At 38.3% G+C, this 21,079-nt stretch overlaps 1 protein-coding gene and 1 non-coding gene across 2 annotated transcripts; one reads left to right on the forward strand and one right to left on the reverse strand.

Annotated features, from left to right (window-relative positions):
- Positions 1 to 4,023: 4,023 nt before the first annotated feature.
- Positions 4,024 to 19,346, reverse strand: LOC140935555 (uncharacterized). The gene is made up of 7 exons (XM_073385119.1): positions 19,234 to 19,346; positions 11,706 to 12,362; positions 10,365 to 10,488; positions 8,506 to 8,741; positions 6,222 to 6,254; positions 6,002 to 6,085; positions 4,024 to 4,238 (listed from the first exon to the last, which is right to left on the reverse strand). The coding sequence occupies exons 1-6, from the start codon at positions 19,286 to 19,288 to the stop codon at positions 6,021 to 6,023; spliced, it is 1,170 nt and encodes a 389-aa protein (XP_073241220.1). The 5' UTR covers positions 19,289 to 19,346; the 3' UTR covers positions 4,024 to 4,238; positions 6,002 to 6,020.
- Positions 9,944 to 10,018, forward strand: Trnac-gca (transfer RNA cysteine (anticodon GCA)). The gene has a single exon. It is a non-coding gene; the product is annotated as a tRNA-Cys (tRNA).
- Positions 19,347 to 21,079: the final 1,733 nt, after the last annotated feature.

Below are 21,079 nucleotides of genomic sequence, written 5' to 3' on the forward strand. Positions count from 1 at the left end.
AATTAGATCGGAGTTAATTCGCATTGACAGTGATCGTCTTTGGATACCCTAGTTAATAACTTACATCATTATATGGCCATGTCTCAAAAGGACTGGAAACAAACAAATTCAAGAATTTGATTGGCTAAAATCCACCTTGACCGCGGTCTACATTTTCCCATCTAGACCAGCATCTAGACCGATCTTGTTGTAACAGTTGTCCTCAAAACGTTACAAACAAAGAATATGAAAAAATTGGCTTGTTTGTACAAAGTTTGTACAACAGGCTGGACTTTGAACAATTATTTTTGTCCCGTTTGGACTGGAGACCAGTGGCAGAAGAGAGCCAGCTCAATGTTTGAGCCCGCGCAGGGAAGCAAATAAAATTATTTGTTTTTGCTCCTTTGCTTTCTTGTTTGGTCATATAATAAACATCTTATTAACCGAGCTAGGTCGGTTTGTATGAGAGAATCGGTCGCTGGTACAGACCTCACTGTGTTCGGTCTGTACTGGCGACCTCGGTCAAGATTCTCACATAACGACCTTCCGCTCGGTTAATAATTAAAGAGCTAAATATAGTGTTTGCAAAGGTTACAGGGCAAATGTATAACGACGAAAGATTGTCTATTTTGTTCCAAATGTTCCAAAGAAAATTCTCAAATGTTTACTGACAGATAATTTAGTAAAATTTTTCTAGTGGCCTTGGGCGAGTTTTACCTTAATTTGTTATTAAAAAAATTAAAATTACTAACTACAGCCGAAATGTAGTCGTTGGAAATACATCAAAGATGACGATTGAACGGTGAAAATCGCCTTAATGAGTCACAAAATCTGAAAACTTAGGAACACAATACAATATAATAGATTATTTATTATTTCAACTGCGAATATTTAACTAATTATATACATATTTTCGCTTAAATTAATGAAACGAATGTGTTGCTGTCCACCCGTGAATTTGTGTGAGTCGTGAGTTTCCAGGCAAACTTAAAGGGGCTGTGTCACGGCAGTCCAGTTCATTTTGTTTAATTTTGCCAATTACTCGTCTTCAATCGCTATGGAACTTAAAGTAAGCAAAGAAGTACATGTAAATGACAAAATCAGAGATCCGAGACAAACAAATATGTCTCCTGAGCATTATTTTTGAAGTTGCAAGCAGCAGGGATCAACTTTGCAAAACCGTTAGGCTGAACCGTTTTCAAAAACCCTAATTCCATTCCTTTTAATCTTCTTCAGTTTTGCCCGTGGCAGTTTTTTCCGTGACATCTGTTGTTTCTGTTATGTTATTTTAAAGTTTTAAGCGGTTATTTTTTTATGTTTCTTTTAATTTTGGCTGAATTTCGTGACACAGCTCCTTCAAGGCCATAAAAACTTATAATGTTGCGTAAAATTATATTTCGGCTATTAACTTGATGTAAAACTGATTTGTTTGACTCTTGGACTGTCAAATTATTTTTCGCTAAAATCAGTTAGCCTTCCCCTTTAAAAGTCACATGAATGTGCCACAAAGTTGACTGATTTGTGGATTACAAGTTTATTGTTTGATTTAAATCATAAATTTTTTAAATGGAGATTCGCTTTTAGCCCTGGCCAAATCTATATGTTACTGTGCATTTTGAAAGGTTTACAGCGGAGTTCTCGCACGCGTGAAGCGGGCGCCAGCGGAGCACCATGGGTAAGTGAAGCTACCCATCCCAGAAAATTTGGTAATCACGTGACCGTACACCGACCACCTCAGACGGTCCGTCCGCTCCACAGGCACACCAATGTAAAATAATTCAATCAAAATGGCAACCTAAATACAACTCGAGGTTGTTTTGGCGGGAAATCGCATAGCCACCCGCGTCACAACTAAAGAGTAAATAAAGACGAAAACGGAAAGCGGAAATTGTTTCTGTATCCTTGTTGTCTAAAGTATTAAGCTTAGGTTAATTGTCATACCAATAAATTTGGAATATAGAGCAAGAGAAAGACAGAGAAAAAGTACCCTGAGTCAGGAGCCCATGGGCTCCTGCCTGAGTATCAGGCCTTCCTAAGGGGCTACGGGAGAGGAGATTTTAAATGGGGGAGGGGGGACTTATTTATTTCACGCCCATTTGAGAGGGGGCGGGGATGGTTTAATAGAGAAGGAGGGCTTATTTAATTTAGAAACGACGAGAATAACGAAAGAACTAGAATACAAAGTGAAAAAGCTCAAGTACAAGAAGGTTGGAGGTCATGCAGTCGAGGATCAAAAACAAATCCGCACTTCCAATTGGTAAATAAACCATCTCGGATCAGTCCACAAGAAGTTTTACAGTCGTGATTGATTAATACAGTCTATCATTTCTTAGTGAAGAATAATTAGCAGTGGGGAGGGGGGGGGGGGCGCTTAATAGAGAGGGGGGCTTATTAACTTTCTTCCCCTAAAAATGGGGGCTTATTAGAGGAAGGGGGCTTATTTGAGAGGTGGGGGGTGGGGGGCTTAACAGAGGATTTACGGTATGTGTAACGAACAAATAGGCCGACAAAATTTCTATCCCTATATCAAGTTATTTTCCATTTTTCGCCGTTCAAGGCTTTTAAAATGCCGAAAAAAACAAACAAACAAACATGTTTAAAAGGGTGCAACAGAAAACTCTACGGGAGAAGAAGAAGATTATGTTTTAAAAGTAAACATTAGTTCTTAAGGTGAAACGTTATGATGGTATGGGAGACATCGGTGAATGCTTCTTGAAACAAAGCATCAAACCTTTATAGGAAAAAAATGAAACATTACGTATGTATTTTAGTCCGGACGAAACTGGAGAAATACAGTTGGCTCTTGGGTCAAGCAAAGCCTTACTATGCTGCCAAACCTACCGGCATCGTTGCCATCACACAGAAGCTCTTTCAGTTCTCCGTCCTCCCCTTTAAACTTCCAAATTCACTGGAAATAGTGTTTGTAAATACTCGAAAAACAAGGAACAGTAGTTCGTAATTAGAAAGTGTGAGAATTTCTTCTAAATGCGAAGAAATAGCATCATGGTCTCAATCGAAAGGAATATCGATGAAAATGATAACAACGAAAATATACCCACACGTTTTCACAATTAACGGACATTTCCGTCATTATCGTGGACTTATGCCATTCTTCAACGATCATTTTGTTTGACTCTCCATACTAAAAAAGACGTGTATCGCTGAATCTCGTGAAGCTCAGATTAAAGGCCAGTAGTAGAAATAAAAGGGAAATGCCAAAAGATAAAAAGGAAAGAAAAAAGAAAAGAAAAATCGAATACTGGATCCCTTTCATCTCTTGTCATGAGAATTCCTTACCACTATGCCACGTATGCGCGTTTAGGAAATAATATTGCATCAAAAGCATTTTCCTATGCTGGGGAAAGGTGGTCGAGCCGTATTTAACTTAAATGCAAAGACGTACATTGTATTTTTTTAAAAAATAATAACGGTGTTGCTAGTAATCGAAACGCATTTCAGTGCCTTTGAAAAACATGTGCCCGGCAGAGCAGGTAAAACTCGTCTGTGAAGCAACTAAGACGCAAAATGTTCACTTACCTCAAAGGTTGCTCTTATTTTGAAGCCTGTGGTCCAAATCGCTTGTAACGCTAGTACTGTTTCACGTCGTCACGTTTTTCATTGCCGTCGTCGTCGTTGCTTATAAGCGCTCTAATATTATTTTCGGACGCCCAATAGCTGACTTCCAGAATTTGACTCAGTGCTAACTAGCGAAGACAAATTAAGCTCGTCGGGCTACTTTTGACATATTTTTTCTTATTTCAATTTGTAAAGTAACTATGATATTTTGCATGCGTTGTTTGCTTTTACATTTTGTTTCTTTTGTTTTTTGCAGTGCTAGTGAAAATGACAATAAAGTTTTTATTGTTTGGATAAAACGAAAAAACGTTTCTCTTTTCATCGTATAGACTGATGAGTGTATACAGCAAGACAACAGAGTATTTAAAAATAACTTTCAGTGATTCACTTTTGCACCACAAATCCAACACAAAAGGACTCACTACGTTGTAGTGACACGTGGTGGGTCAGTGTACAGCAAATAAAATCTTAACACAAAAAGATTTTTTATTATCATTTTTTGGATAAAGAGTATAGAAAATTTTAGTGAATTACTTGAGCTTAATGTCTATTTATCAGAGTTTTTTTGCGTCACAAAACTATATTACCTAAAAGGACACACTTCACATCCCTCAAAGGAACTCAATCAATTACAAGACGAACTATGTATTTTACATATAAGGACATTCCCGTATCGGACTAACCTGTTAAAAAAGAAAGACAAAAAAGAAAAGAAAAGTGAATGAAAAATACTTTCACTGTGTTAAATAAACAACTGCACTAAATAGCTCAACAAAAATGGGCTTAGTATCCGAACGTATATGTATGTAATTTTATCTCAGGTAATTTTCATTTCTCCTTTGTTTCAACTTCATTAGCATACAATACCATAACCAAAAACAAAAGAAAAGCAAAATTTACCTGAGATAAAAAAATTAACTGTAACATATACATAGATTCTGTGAGGCACGGTCAAACACCAACCAAACACACAACCAAACTTCACATGTTAACTAGATGTTCTCAAAGTCCTTCGCTACCGAAAACACATAAAAATTTGTAGCTCGCGCTTTTCGCTCGAGAAACATTTGAGCTCAACTTGTGGGCAAGTCTATATGTTACCTAATGCTTACAAGCAAAATCTGTTTCTGTCTCTCATTAGCATTAGGTTCGTCACAAGCCGTCGCCCATTTCAGGAGCCGAGCTTATAATCAGCTGCATTAGGGCCATTCCAAAGCCGATCCAAACTGAATATGTACTTAATAAATATATTTGGTTCGGCTCATCAATAATCTTGAAATCTGAATGGGGCTTGACTGAAATTATATGTAAAAGAAATGTTGCTATTAAAGCAATAATAATGACGCGTGTCTTCTCATTGTTTTGTAGTATTACTGTTGGTAGCTTTATGCTGGGTACTCTTAAGTACATTGCACGCCCGTGGTAGCCGAGGCAGTTCCCTCGTTTAATTAATATCTTGAAGTTTATTTTGCACCTTTTCTGATATTGAATAGCGCTTCTACCCTCTCCACTAACTGAAAACTATTTTGCACGTTCTTCATTTTCACCACATGGGTTGGTTTTTTTAAGCATCAACCAAGGATTGCTTTCCAGATAATCATTGCCCCACTAAAATTCCTAAGAATTTATGGTAGCTATGCTTGTTGACGGCGTCATCATTTAGCAACTACACATATTCTTTTTTCTTAATTAAACTCTTTTATTTAAGGCTATACTCACACTATACCAGTTAGCTTTTACGTCAGCACGAAAATCATACCGGATATGGCTGCTATTCAAAATAAGAACGGTGATTTCGTAAAAAAAAAAAATAAAATTGCTTCGAATCCGGACCTCGACGTCGGACTTTTCGTATCCTAATCTCTCTACCTTACAACTAGACTACAACATGGACCATCGACCCGCCAAAGTCCGAAAAATTCAAGTACATAAACTAGCATACTCTTTTCTGTACATCAACAACGGGTGACTCTGGCCCTTTCCGTAACTTTTAACGTAAATTCAACTTGGGCTTCCACGTTGTTCTCTTTAAGACTATAAAAGAACGTATTGTTTGCCTTATTGTAACTTAATTCAGGGAATATATAACATCTAACATGACTGAAGGCTTGGTTACCAAGGTGGCATCGCCTATTAAAAATGGCAACGACCCTTTACGAAGGGGAAATAGGCTTCGAAGCGATTTCTGTAACGGAGCGAAGCTGTGCCTTGCCGATCTCGATAAAGGAGTGTCATATATAGGATAGCGGGTTCTGTGCCACACTTTGCTGTAGTTTGAATAGGTATTCAGACTGTAGCGGAAGTGAATGAGTAGGAAAGGGGACTGGAACCCACTGAGACGGAAGTTAATTCCGTTTCGGCGCGAAAAGCTATTATGGTATAGTGTTGAAATAGCCTAAGTAAAGAAATATTTGCTTAACGTACTTCTAAGTAAGAAGTCACTTACTATCACTCCTTTCATCACATCAGAACAGACTGAAAAGACCAATCAAGCTTATCAGGGCAGTAAGCAAACCGTACAGTAGGTCCCCTGTTCATTGAAAAGACAGGTGATATTAAGCTGATGAGTGACTGTACAAACGACAAGAACGACTAGCAAGACTGAAAATAAGCAGGAAATCAAAGTTTAAGTAGGCCATTATAGCGAGTGTATCTTTGGCTCATACCATGCATGATGGCTCCCTTTGAGTGGACTTCACCTTGAAGATTCGAAAACAAAAACAACAAAAATAGAAATCAGCGCACAGAACTTTTGCAAAAAATATATCATATCGTCTGATATACAGGCCTCTCGTGTGTCTTCCTTTTATGTAAAGAATATATTAACACAGTGACAATGTTGTACCTAGTTACATTAAGTCTTAAATATATTTCTAAAGGCCTGTTTACATGGAGGTGGGGGACCCCAGGTAGGTGAGGTAACCCGCTTAGGTGGGGTAACCCGCCGGTTCATATAATCTCACATTTTACTTGGATCACGTTTACATGATAGGTGGGGTGACCCGCCTAGGCGGGTAGCCCGGTCTGCCAGACCGGGTAACCTTCTCAGCCGGGGTCAAATTTTGCCATGTAAACGTTTCAAGGTGGGGTAACTCGCCTAGCCGGGGTCGGATTCGGAATACATCAAATTTCGCTCAAAATTCATTTTGGCGGTGGCTTTGCATCATTATTAAAGGTAGCAATAGAAAGCCACAGCACTGAAGGTTTCAGCAAGAGCAGCACGTGAGTGTAGAAGAGCATTAATCGCCAAAACAGGAAGTTTGCCAGCATTTTTCTTGTTTACGTGCTTAGCGACCATTCAGTAATCTTGAAAATGTGCACCCCGGGATGGCGGGGTTGTAAGATTACATGTAAAGGAGGGTTATTTTTTTTTGCCCCAGCTAAGCGGGTTAACGCACCTACCTGGGGTCCCCCACCTCCATGTAAACAGGGCCTAACATAGCATGTTTAACTGGCAGTTAATATACTTCAGAACACTGGGTTCCTTAATAGTATTTCGGTCGAGACATCAATTCACGTGTATTTTCTGGGGGACGAATAACAATGATAATAACAATAATCCATACCGTCCAACTGGTAAATAAGAAAGCAAATGATATCACATACGCCTTAATCATAGATGGCGGATGCGAGCCGAGTCCGCGAAAACGAGGCTTTAGAGGCATCGATCTTACAGTTTCTTACGACAGAACTAACATGGCTGCAAGTTGTCATTTCAGTTAAACGGTCTGTCGATTTTTTTTTTGAAAAACATATAATTGGGATCGGTCGATCCAGCTTGTAGTTCGAGAGAAAATCTATTGCTTTCTTGTGAAAAAAGTGTTTAAAAGTGCGTCGAGCCTTGCTGTTGATTTGACTGAGGAACATTGTCGATGGGTCTTTAGGAAGAAGAAACCCAGCAGAACTAAACAAAAATGCCTTGAGATCTTGGTGAACATTCCGGGGAGGTAAATGTAAAGAAAGGCCCAGCTGGTAAAAGGGTAAGTTAAGATGTACGATGAAGAAATATTAGTAGCAATCCTAAGCTTATCCTGTTGATTGAACATAGTCAATTACCGACGATTGACTGACATGACTTGCCATTCTCTCTAGGGTTAATCAGTACATCAACTCTGGTTTAAATGATTTCATAGTCGACCCAGATCCAGAATTTATATATATTTTCAGAAAACAACCAAACAGCATCAAAGAGACTTAGTTACCTGTCTTTTGTGACACTAGTACTGTTTCACGTCGTCACAAGAAGGTAAAGGTCAACTGTCCAACAAGTGGAAGGGGAATCTCAAACTCCCCTGATTGACGAGAGTGATAAATATGTTGCCGGCACTGGAAAGAGTTTGGGTTTTACCGCTAAGCAATCCGTTCCAACCGCGGGCTCAAGAAGGTGGCAACATTTCTCAAGGTTGGATATCGTAAAGAAATGAAAAGCTACATCAAGGTGTATGATGATCAGAGATATTTTTTCATGAGTTGTAAGTGTTATCATTCATTAATGGTTATTTTACAAGTGCGTGTACACGCACGGAAATTTTAATCACGTAAATAAAATAGAGGCAAGAGATAAAGTGTTGGACTTAATCGTGAACTTCATCGAGGTTCACTTTTACGCTTACGTGCGACATTCATGGATTGCTTCTATTTTATTTGCCTATGTAAATTTTACGCATGTGCACATGTACAAATTACGCAACAGCGGAAATCCGCCCTTAGGAAGAACGATCCTCCTCATAACATATTTTTTCCAACATGGCCTCTTTGTGTACACAATGGTACACAGCAGTGAATTTACTTCAACGTCATCTTTGTTATGGTTCCTCTAATACCTTGTTTTCGAACACTCCGCTCAATTTTAACTGTGCGTCAGCAGTTTATGAAAAAGCAATTACAAAATCGTTTCCTAACCAAAATAACTACCCATACTAACTTTGCATTAATACATCCCATTTTTACCTTTGGTGTACATAATAGTTACATTGACGACCTGCTTCGGACCTTTCAATATAACGGAGCTCTGTGGACTTGAGAAAATGACTTGAAAGGTTCTGTTGCCTTCAAAGCTGTTATCCTTGTTAATGATACCAATTTTAACTTCCTTGAAAATCTCTCCCGGAGCAAACGCCAGTTGTTTACCAGTGGCAGCTTTAAAGTGCATGTTTGGTTCCGCTGTCAAGCTTTTTGTATCATAGCTTAAAGAAAAATAACCATGATATGCGGTATTATTAAAATGTACTCAGTCTTTCTGCGGGGTAGGCACGCAACTCCCTGATGTCTTACCGTAAAATCCCGGTTACAAGCCCTGGGTTTTTGCAACTTAGCAAGAGATTTTAGCTGAATACTATATCCAATAGAAGTCGTGCCAAAAATGTTTATAATTGAATGCCTGGACATATTAACCATTCAGTTACATCAAAACACATCTCAATTTTCTTGTTTGAATTCTATCAATTTAATCTCCCATCAGAATTAGGTATAAAATCAAAGTTAAAACTTTAACTCAACCCGTAGCAATAATATAAAAAAGGAAAAGTACGACTTTAACTAAAAAAAGAGAGACGAAGAATAATTTAATACATCTAAAGATGGCAATCTTGTAGGCTTTGGTACATTCGCAAAATGTTTTTCGTTTCATGTAGATGAGCATATATACAAACATTTACGGCATATAAAGCAAATTGAGAAAATACATGGAATTTTGTTCTAAACAATTATTTAAAAGTAATAGAATAAAACCACAGAAGATCATCAATGCTAAATACGCCATTTTTGCGGTTGCGAAAAGAAAGCGAGATTCGAACCCTGACCTCTGCCGGCGATATCGGTACAGCGCTCTAATCCATTAAGCTAGCAAGCTAGCTAGGAGCTGGTCATTAAATTGGTTCTTATATACCCAGGAAAGATGAAGATATGAATACCTCATTGGTATTTAATTTAGCAATTTCAGCGTTTTTAACTTCATTTTGTCTTGTAAAAAAAGTCAGCTTTTTAAAATGTCTTTATAAACTGACACAAACAATGTGTGAAATCTTTGCAAGTTAACATTATTTCCCAACTGAAGATACAATATGTAGCATACCTGTAAAACCACAGTTAGCAATTTGTGTATTTGTCGATACATAGCCTAAGTATGTTGTTACTATTACATGCTGAAAATTTTTTTTTTTTGCTGTGATATGAATTATGATTTAATTTTTTACAATCGCGAAAAACGCGAAATTAAAGACCCGTTAAATTAAAAACCAGTAAGGGTAAATAAAAGAAGTTAAAATAGAGTTACACAAACGATTGCACTATCTTTTACCCACCTCGTATTAAAGTTAGCACTTGCGTAGTGGCGTATAGGTAGCCACACCCTTCACAATACTTTTTATATTTGTTATATTTCGTGAGAGGGGGCATAGCTCAGTGGTAGCAGAGAATTCGACTGCAGATCGAGAGGTCACCGGTTCAATCCCGGTTACCCCTTTACTGGCTTCAGCTGTGGCTTCTTAACTTTTGCTCAAATTTAAAACCTCATCGCATATTAAAGCCACCCAAAAAATAATACATGTGTTGCACCTTTTTCCTTCTCGTTATCATTTTGTTTCAAACCATTAGTTTTGCCAACCGAAGAATTAACAGCTTAGCACAACATTTGTTATAATCGTTATGTCTTCCGTTTTCATGTAGATGAGCTTATAACCAGAAATCTCTTGCTGCTAATGGCAAACTACATGGCTAAAAGGATTCACATGCTGCTGACTTTTGACCTCCCTACATTCGTTTTTTTCCTTTTCACGATCAACTTTCAGCTGAACTGCATCTTTACTTACTCAACTGCGGTAGCAATAGCAAGAAATCCCTGACGGAGCATGCGTATCACTGCCATGCCAGAATCTGCTGGTATTATTACTTGAGCTTCCAGAATCTCAATCGTGACGTTGTTTACCTCCATTGCTAAGATTATACCAGAAATCAGTTAATATTTTACGCATGATCGTTATGTCAATATCACATTTTGGGAAAGGTTGTCAAATACGCAAAAGTGCGCGCAACAGTCCTGAAAAGTAATTAAATCCGGGATACGATCAATGAATTTTGAAATTCGATGAATAAATCTAGATCTATTACAGTAAATCATAACAAAGTAATGCCCACGCTCTGATTGGTCAATGAGCCATCTAGCCCTTTGTCCATTGGTGCACTCCAAAAGAGATCTAATTTAGGTTACAATAAAACAATGTCGTATCTGGAATAAGTTGGGATCGTAAACATGAAAACTGTAGAACATAGGAGAATATGTAGTTAACTTTTGTTGCTTTATAAATCTTTAATCTGTAGGGGACTTAGATACATTCTTGAATTTCTTTTAGTTCTCACTCAAGACTTTTAGTTCTTATAAGTTATATGTTAAAACATATAACTTGAGAGGTAGTGGTGTTAATCTTGGCACACAAAGGTTTGACCTCAACTGGATGAAGAACCCTTTTACCTACCAAGTTGCTAAAATCTGGAATTCACTTGAACCCGATCTAAGGAAAGAAAATCTATATATTTTTTCAATATTTGGCAGAAAACTTTTCACTGGAACGTCATTTTAGAAATGATAAAGAAGTAGACTATCTTATGAGGTCACAATTACACCAAGGTAAGTTCCTGACACTGGAGCTCTGGAGGCTGTTTTTGTTGAAACTCAGGTTTCCCTAAAATGCTTAAGTAAAGAACACCACTTACGGACTAGTGGACGATCTTGCCTTTTCTCAGCGACCAAATTATGGAACTTGGTACTGAACAATTATAGACAGTTATAAATACTTTTTTTTTATCAAGTATCATTTTAAAGCGTTTATTTTCGGTAAATCATAAAAGTGACAGGAGTTTGGCCTTATGTCTGCGTTTATGAGAAGGGGGAAATTAAAAAGCAGTAAGTGTGTATAATCCTAAGAATCGCTGTTCAATATTCGTTGCAAGCCGCTAGCAAGGACACAATGTACCAGTCCCGTTAAATTTTTTTTAGTCTTGATCATTAAATCTAATGTACGAATAGAGCGCTGATTGTTTTTTCCGTATTTAGTTCACAAACGATGTCAGATAAACCTTCATTGTGTAGTTGACTGTTAACGCGCAACAATTGCTTAAAATTTCTTTTTTTACCCTGTCTAAGCACATCATACCTTCTTTAAAACTCCTGTTTCCATGTTCTTTAATTTCGTCGACTTTCAGTTTAATTCCAAAAAAGTTTAAGTTACTGATGAAGAATCCTTTTGTATTGGATCTTGAGCCAAGCTTCAGACGCGTGTTCCGGTCTTGAAGCCAAACACTAGAGCCCCCAATGGGTGCATCACCATGGGACCCGTTTTGGTAGAGGACGACACTGCGGCTGCTTGAATCGGGATCAAAGGTAAATACCATTTGGATCCAAGTGTTAGTTCCTGCTAGTTTCTCGATATATTGTTCACTATTCCCATCTGAGACCATAACTACCGCTTCACCGACAAAGGTGGAAGATATCTCAAACGACCAGCCATATTCATCTCTGTCGCCATATTTTACCCCCGAGTCCAGCACCTTTAGTGCTTTTTCGGCTCCGGATCTAAAGAGAAATGACACTGTAAAATTCTCACAGAGATTTGGATTACTGATGCAAGAACCAGAAAAGTCACCAAGGTCAATTTCTACTCCTGGAGGCACAAACAGAGCATGGATTCCATCTTCCACCTGATTTCTGACGCCATTTGGGATTGTCTCGCTTTTGAAAGATTTGTTGGCTGCCTGGTCGTAACCATACAATGCCTGGTTGGCAATTGGATAAAAAGGCCAGGAGTAATTAGCTGTCATGAGAAAGAGGAAAATCAGTTTCCGTTAAATAAAATTCTTTTAATTACTGATAGTGATTGTTTTACTCATTGTACGCCGAGTTGCACGTACTTGCCACCCAAAATAACAAGTACACGCACGGCAGCTATAGAATTCTCTGGAGTAAATCATTTCAAGTTCAAACAAATATCTCATTTTATTATTACACGAATTATCTATTTTCTAAAGAAGGTATTCGCGAGTTCGCCATTGTTTTTACTTTGATTATCTGCAATCGGCAACGTAATCGTTAGAACACTCAGTCGTGACAATAGGGTACTTCGGGTTGTTCGTTGTTTCTCAAAGGCAGCTCGAACAACGGTACAGCACTGCATGTTGGGAATGGGGGAGGAAAATTTACATTCTCAAGTAATCTTGTCACCGATCATAGGAATTTCAGGAGCTTTTCATTACGGTTAGTCCTTTTGCAAAAGGAAACTGGTTCGCCATTTGAATAATTTCGTGTTCTGAGTATTTTATAGGTTACCCTGTTGTAGCACGCGTTTGCGCACTTGCTCTTGATAAAGTCGGCACGAGAGCGAAAACGGAAGACTAGATTCTAAGGCTTAACAAGCATAGCTAGGATTGTTAAATTTTTCTATTGTTAATGACGGAGACTTCTGTACGCTCCTATACGCTCTATATATTCTACTATCAGCAACTTAAACGAAAGGTGTATTTTATACTTAAGACCGTTGGGAGACCAACTATAAATAAATTCATAAAGCGAAATTTTTCTTTTGCTTTATCTTTTAAAACGCTTATATCTTTGCTGTTTTGGCAGTGATTTGGATAACATTTTACGAGACATTAAGGAATGATAGACGTTTTGGAGGATTGTTTTTATATAGATCACTGCGCTTTATGACAATGATTTAAGCCACAGTACTGCCAAACTGGGAAAACGTGATTTTGTGTTCAAGTTTGAGGATCGAATAGAAGACTGCAGCATTCTGTGATATTATCTGTATGGTCGGTGAAACACTAGTGAATCATGACCGAAGCAGATTTTGCAATTTCAAGTTTGCTAGCAAGATATAATAGTTTCAAATGAAGAAGATCTGTCATTCTTGAAAGAAATGCCTTATATCTCTTTTGTAAAAGCGCTCTTTTAGAATTCCGCTTTTGTCATAACACACTACTGAGTCAACCACCCTTTTTTCCCTCTGCAGTGTCACCTCGTGATGCAGGTGCATTTTCTTTGGCCTCTTTTGAAACGGAAGTTTCTTCATGGCGGCTAAATAAGGGTTTCAATTTTCTTTTATCCGTCGTAAATGTGATGGTTTCGTACATATTTTGTCACGCTGGGCACACCTTGTTAGGGTTCATTAGTGTGCAGGATGTTAAATCAGTCTCACGCATAGAAATTTAGGGATCCAAATTCGAAGAACGGATTGCAGCTTAAACTGAAGCTACATCAACCATGGCAAATTTCGTCGTGACTCAGCCAAGATTGCTCTTTAAGCAATGATTTTTGAACTCCAGCTAGTTTTCTTTTAAACATAATTAAAGTGAGTCTTAAGACTGGAGTGTGTAGTTCTCCCGCCCTTGGTAATAACTTTTGAATTAGCTTAACAGTCAAGAGAATGTTCTGTTATTGCCACTTCGTGATCAGGCAAGACCATGCATGGTTTCAGTTCTCCACGCGACTCTATTCAGTTTGACGGGCTAGCTTTATGCTTAATTGCTTTTATAAAAGCAACTCTAGTTGTTCTGTGCCGTGGCGAGAACGGTAAGCCCTTCTGTCTAGCTGAGTTTTGACATTGTACATCAGTACCCGCGTCGCGGGTAAATTCTCATAAAAATACCAAGAAGGTCGAATTATAACATTGATCTTAAACAAAATCACCGGTCGCCGAAACCACAAAGTGGGCTCTAAATGAAAAACCTACCAACTCTCCGCAATGATTCTTCATTCGCAGTTCAATTTAGCATTTCAGTTTCGAAGACAAGGGCAATTTTGCTGTTTAAGATAAAGATTAAAGATTAAGATTAAATGTTTGAACTAAACGAAAGAATGCCAGGGATGCGATCCGCTGAATATCTAGCGACAATTCCGCTAAAATTGTTTATAACTATACATAATTATGCGGATGTTTAGACAATCAACCAATCAAAATCACTACCCGGTTTTCGGGTAGTGAGTGACGTCACTGGACGGCATTAACGGCCGGTCGTTTCAGACGTTGTTGTGAGGAGAAAACGACTCGAAGCAATCGGATGAATTTCAGGCTAACAGAAGTCTGGCTGTCTTTGATTTCCTGATTTCGACCTTGAAGCAGTAGATTTCACGGTGATGGATTACCTGCGTGCTGACGTCTCCTATTTCCTTTGTTGTACGCGTGCAACAAAAGAAATAGGAGACGTCTGCACGCAGGCAAGGTGATGGAAGGGTATTAGCGCTCTGAGGGTTTCCTGTTTTGCGTTTTTACGGACCCGTTTGATGTCCTTTTTAAAGTCGTCGCCTGTTCCTATTTCAGCCCTCGACTTTTTAAAGGAAGAAATGTTTAGACGTTAAAAAGGAGAAACGAGGGAGAAGAGTGAATGGTGATTCGCTTTTTTGTGAATTATTGGAAGTAAATTAATTTTGCACTAGAAGCTGAGTAACCTATGATCGAATAACATGACCCACCATCCAAGCTAACTCACGTCTTACACTGATCACGACCTTATGAGTTGTGTTTAGCCTGTCAACACTTCATTTCAAAATCAAATCTCTAAATCGAATCATAATTCGAAAATGCAACTCGAAATCCTAACCCCTATCCTAACTCGAAACCCCATCTCAAAAGCCAACTTGAAATCATAACTCGAATCTTAACTCGAAAATCCAACTCAAATCCTAACTCGAATCCTAACACAGAAGTTAGTATATATCTCTCGATAGTCTGTGCAGCGTAACCACAGGCAAAGCACCCTTAATTTACTCTGTTCGTGTGGCACTGTTGAATCTGGGCATGGATCTTCTATACTCAATTGAAGAAAAATAGATGAACATTACGACGGCTACAGTTTAATCCAAAATACAGATTTGACTCTAAATGTTTCATAAAAAGTTAAAGCAAAGAGGATAACTTTGTCATTCGTCATAACCGTTTTCGCCGTTTTGAGCCGTTTAAAGCGTTCTTTTTTTAGATGATTATTTTACCCCCGCGGTTAGAACTAAACAAGGACTTGCCTGTGGCTTAACATGGTGTAATAGCTGCAGTTTGTTTTTAGTCGAGCAAATCAGCTGCCGCCTGATCATGAGTTATTGAGGCGTTCGTAATATCGACATGTCGAGAGTTAACCGTGTATCGGTATCGGTATCTATGATAAGATTAGTGAGTTATAAAAAATGAACATCGATTTTTTTTTGTATTCCAGGTTGTCTTGAACCTCCCCCCCCGGGGGGATACTCCCTCATCTGGCCTAGACGGAAATGTGCCACTGGACAGAGTGTGGTTTTTAACCTCTCTGTGTCCTAAACAGGGTAAATAATTCCTTCTGATCTGTCAACAGGATATTGCCTGAAAGATTGATTTGATTTGCTAGATGAATTTTGTTTGTATTCCAAGGATATAAAAGCAATGACTATGACCTGAATTCGCCCTATAGCAATTGCCAATAAATGGCTTTAAAACAAGACGGCATGAATTTTGTCTATTGTCCTAAACAGGGTATATATTTAAGAAATTTTTTTTGCTAAACAGGGTCAGGGTTTCAAACCCTTAGCGACCCTCCTGTACCCAAATATTGGTCGAGTACCCCCCCCCCCCTACACCCGGTATTGAGCTTGAGCTAATCATCTACTGCCCACCTGATGCACACTTCCGGCACCACAGGTACCCCAAACTCGCGAGTGAGAATCGTTGTTGCATTACAGAAATATTATAAGGGTTTGTATGGGGATTTAAGCGATCGTTATTTAGGGGTCAAAAATAGTAATAGCGGCGCTCCACGCGCGGCGCAAAGCCCCATAGCTAAGAAAATGTGGTAATTTACCCATCCTAGAAAATTTGGTAATCACGTGACCGTACACCGAGCGAGCGACCGTCCGTCCGCACCACAGGCATACCAATGTAAAAAACTCAATCAACAGGTATGGCAGCCCAAATGCAACTCAAGGTTTTATTTGGAAGGAAATGACATGGCCGCCCGGACTTTTAGAAAGAAAAAACAACAACAAAGTCGCATCTTTTTCGGCGTTATTTTTTATGTTTACACTAACGTGAATAACAGAGAAAGAGCTAGAGCGAGTTATTGAAAACAAAGGAGACGAATTTCGTAGGGAGAAAAACATGGAAATTCAAACCGGCGGTAAGAAAATGAGAAATGCTAGCGGCCAGCAAGGTGAAAATGAGCGGCGGTAAAAAATAAAAGTGAACATGAACACAGGAAACAAAATATTGGGTCAACACATACGACAATTTCTCCCTAAAAATAATGTGTAACTAGGAAGTTTGACGTTTTAATCGTTAAAAACAGCGTTGTAGTTGTGCAAAACAACCGCAAGGGAAAGACAAAAAAGCGTGCTGCACGTGCAAATTTGGTTTAGAAGAAAAAGTGTGCTGCACGTTCAATTTGTTTTTTTCGCTAATTAGATCTGTTAGTCTTGAAGCCATTTTCATTGTCGTCTCCGCTTAGCATTACAGTCGAACCTCTCCTTACGGACACCTCTCTAATACGGACAGTTCACTTGCCCCGGGAAAATGCCCATACATTCTTTGTAAAAATAATCTCTATAATACGGACCCTCTATAATACGGACAACGGACACGAAATCTCGGCCCCAGAGAGAAAATTCATACAAACTGAACCTCTTTATTACGGATACTCCAATGATGACAGTTCTTATTCAACACGATTTCCTGTTTGTCGTCACATATCAGAGTGTAATCAATTGTCTCATTGTTCATACGATAACAGTATAATAATGTTTTCAATCGGTAAAAATTATACTATCGACATGTCATTGCCATTTATCATCAAGATTTCTTATTCTTTGAAGACTCTCCAGTTGTTGCTTTCCTTTTTCTACCTCTTTTCTTTTCGACATTTTCACTTGAAAGACTATCTTTACGGACAGCTGGGTTTTCTGTAAGATCCAAGCACTTCTCCAAACGCTCAATGAGTTTGTGCGGTCATCAGACTCAAATGGTGACAATGAAGGTGCAGACATTGACGATGAAGAGATCTCGGAGCTAGATGATCTTCAAGCGCCAAAGCCGCTAAAAGTGAAGTCATATAGTGAGGCTTGCTCAGAACTTAACCATGTTTCTGATTTTTTTACTGCAAAAGGTGAATCAAATTTGGCTGATGAGTTATGCAAGATTATTTCAAAAGCTCAGTCGTTGTATGTCAAAAAACGACTAGCGAATGCTGTTCAGAAGAACATTACAAACTTCCTTAACGCAAAATGAATCAATAACAAAGAACTTTCATTAAATACTCTACTGTATGTTAGTGTTCGCTACACTTGTTACTGTTCTATTATTTTACTGTTCGGAAACTGTATTATAGTTTGCCATATGTTTTTGGAACTGTACAGCTTGTATTGTAATGATTTGCACTGTCCATTAAACAATTCAAATGCGCCTCAAAGCCTTTTTTGGGCCAATTTTGACTTAAAGAACACTTAATACCATCAATGGAGCCTTTAAAGTGACGTAATATTCATGACCTCTATACAACGGACACCTCTCTAATACGGACACTTTGCTCTGTCCCTTCGGTGTCCGTATTAGAGAGGTTCGACTGTACACGATTAAATTTTTTTGTTTATAAGTATTACTAACCAGAGCTTCGCTTTTAGCCCCGGCTAAATCAACAACAACAACAACAACAAGTTTATTCAGTATTACCATTTTGTACAGGTGTTACCGATTAAAATAACAATAATAAACAGCTAAATTTAAAGTAGAATTAACTATGTTTCTTTCGTCTTTCAAATGCTTGAAAGATGAAATTAGCAGCTAGCCTGCTGATATGTGAATCAGTATTGCTAAAAAGAAAACAGACTTTATCATGGATATTGTAATTTGTAAATAATGTGTTTCGGTCGTTGATTTAAAAAAAAAAGAGTCTTTCTTAAATCGTTGTATTGATCACAGTGAAATAATATGTGCAGTCCATTTTCAAAATATATTAAAAATACATCAGAATTTCTTACCTTTCCTCATTGTTTAAATTTATGGTGTTTTCTTGTGTGTTTAAGGAAGAAATAGTACAAGGGTTTTGCGTGCAAATGTACACTAACTGCGCATTAGCTGGGCAGAACTAGAACTCTTGATCGCTTAAATCTCCATACAAGCCCTTATGTTTCTCTTACGCAACAACGATTTTCACTCGTGGGCTTGGGTTACAGCTGTACCTGTGGCACATACCAAATGTGCACGCGAAACTCTTGTACTATTTCTTTCTTAAAAAACACAAAGTATAATTTCAGTAAAATTTATGCATGCCAAAGAAGATAAATGTGCAAGCCAATGCGTTAATTTCATGACACGTTTTCGTGTGCTTTCGGGGGCACCGACGTTTGAAGGTCCACGACAGTGACCACAGTTTTGAATTACGAACTGATTTTGTAATCTCAAACAAGGGAACTTAAATGCTCAGATTTTATGTGCATTAGTGTTTTTGTAAAGCTTACTGCGAGAAAGAAATAGTACAAGGGACAGTGCGAAAATTTTGCATCGAGTATTACTAAAACTAAAGCTCAATGCAATCATGGAGTTTGAATGCTCAAATGCTTTTTTCAGCCTATCAAGTACTGATCAGGTGAGAGGTAGAGAAAAATATCCCCATACATTTATATTAGTTACTCGTACAGGTACAACTGAGGGTCCGTTTGTAAAATATTCCTACCTGCGTAAGTTCCCCCAACTAACAGAAGCAGTAAAATAACCTTCATTTCCTTCATATGGTAAACTGCTTGCAGTGCGCCTTTTCTCTTAATATCTGTTTAGTTCTTATCTCAGCCAGCGCGACTGGAAACAAACAGACAAAACAAACCCTCCGTCAGCCCAGAAACGGAGTAACGATTGGTCAATTTTACAGCTGTTGACAGATCATTGACTAGTTGCCAGCGGTAAAAACAGTTACGCGTCACAACGAATCAAGCGGTAATCGCTTTAGCCTGTTCCAGGCGTTCAGATAGTGGGGAGCGGTGCGAAGTAAAAAGGAGCGCGAAAAAAATAAAAGCGAGGGAGGGGGAGAGGTGAGACTTATAAACTAAAACGTTTAAGAATATCCTACAGAAGGAAACTGCTGTAAATTTCCTCAAGGAAAGAAATTGAAAGCAATCTTACCGGATTTAAAGGAAGTATAATTTTTCAGTTGTTTATGTTCTATTTATAAATTGTTTCAAGTCACTCGGGTTTAATTGGTTAATTAAATTACCTTGACAGCTTTGTTGTCTCCAGACCGAACAAAAGAGTCAGCAGTCTCTTATTTTTTTCTTCTCGGGCTTACGCCCTCGTTTATTGCGGCTCGCGTACTTGGCTTTCGTAAATTTGCAAAGAAAAGTAAGAGACTGCTCGCGGTCTATTCATATGGTCTTTGAAGGAAAAATTCCAGCCCGAAAACAGTAACTTGACCCCAGACATTAAACGTAGGTCAAAACAAAAGGCTCTGTTTTCGACATAGGGTGGGGTGGGGTGGGGAGGGTTATGTTACAGATACTCTCCCTTTATCATTTTGTAATGCTTGGTGCATATAGTTTCTGTTTGTTTCTTTATTTGGGTGGGGTGGGGAGGGTGATGTTACAGCTACCCTCCCCTCAAGGATCTTTTATTGTTGTTTATGATTTCGTAATACCTGCTGCATATGGCTTCTGTTCATTTCTGTCACTCGTCGGTATAAAGCTTTGTCGGCATTATTTGTAATGGTATATTTTTTGCTAACAAGTCACCCACAAATTCCTTCCTCCTGCTTGTCAAACACTAAGTTGACTAAAGTAATTAAGATTCCAGGTTGAGTTTGCATTGATTGTTGACCGTGTTCTCGAAAAGAGAGGCATTCTGAATTTTTCGGAAAAGTCTTTATCAAAAACGATTTTACTGCTTTCTGAACAGATGCACCAAGTATGTTTTATTATCATCATTAATATCGTTACGACTATATCATAATTATTGTTGACTATTTTTTGGTGTCACTGGGGAAATGACGTCATAAATAATTCCGTTCAATTGCAAACATTCTGCTCTCCACCTATTACGCTGTTAGCTCTTGTATTTATTTACTTTGGTGAAATATGAATGCAATCTGAATTTTACGGAAATTCCAAAATAAGACTTCACTGTTTTCAAAATAAATACACTGCCTACATTTTTGTTTTTCTAGGGAAATGACGCCAGACAAATGACGTCATTTATTTCAAGAATTCTGCTCTGCATCCAATAGCTCGCTTTTAGTTCTATTATATTTGGGGCTTTATCGACATACTGTAAACTTCCAATTCCGATTAAAAGCCCTGGGCTTACACAACTTCGTAAGGAGTTTCAGGAGAACTTATGTTCGTTGGGGCGAGGGTTATGACAGGACAATAATAAAAAAAAAAAAGTGTTTCAAAACAAACTACATAGCATTGTTTAAAATTTGATCGCTTTTTGAAGCTTAAAAACGTCGTAGAAAGTCCAATTCATTTCAATACAAGCTAGAGGGGGGCTTTGGGGAGGGGCTTATAGCCTGATGTATTTTTTGTTTACGGGTA

Source organism: Porites lutea, chromosome 1 (assembly GCF_958299795.1).
Source record: "Porites lutea chromosome 1, jaPorLute2.1, whole genome shotgun sequence".
NCBI lineage: Eukaryota > Metazoa > Cnidaria > Anthozoa > Scleractinia > Poritidae > Porites > Porites lutea.

What these genes read in the sequence shown, in the direction of transcription:
- LOC140935555 (XM_073385119.1), bottom strand. Translation starts at nt 19,288, where the DNA reads ATGAAGGAAATGAAGGTTATTTTACTGCTTCTGTTAGTTGGGGGAACT. An exon ending in AGTTGGGGGAACTTACGCAG is followed by an intron (nt 12,363 to 19,233) that starts GTAGGAATATTT and finishes TTCTCATGACAG; the next exon opens with CTAATTACTCCTGGCCTTTT. An exon ending in AACTATTATGTACACCAAAG is followed by an intron (nt 6,255 to 8,505) that starts GTAAAAATGGGA and finishes CGAATCTTCAAG; the next exon opens with GTGAAGTCCACTCAAAGGGA.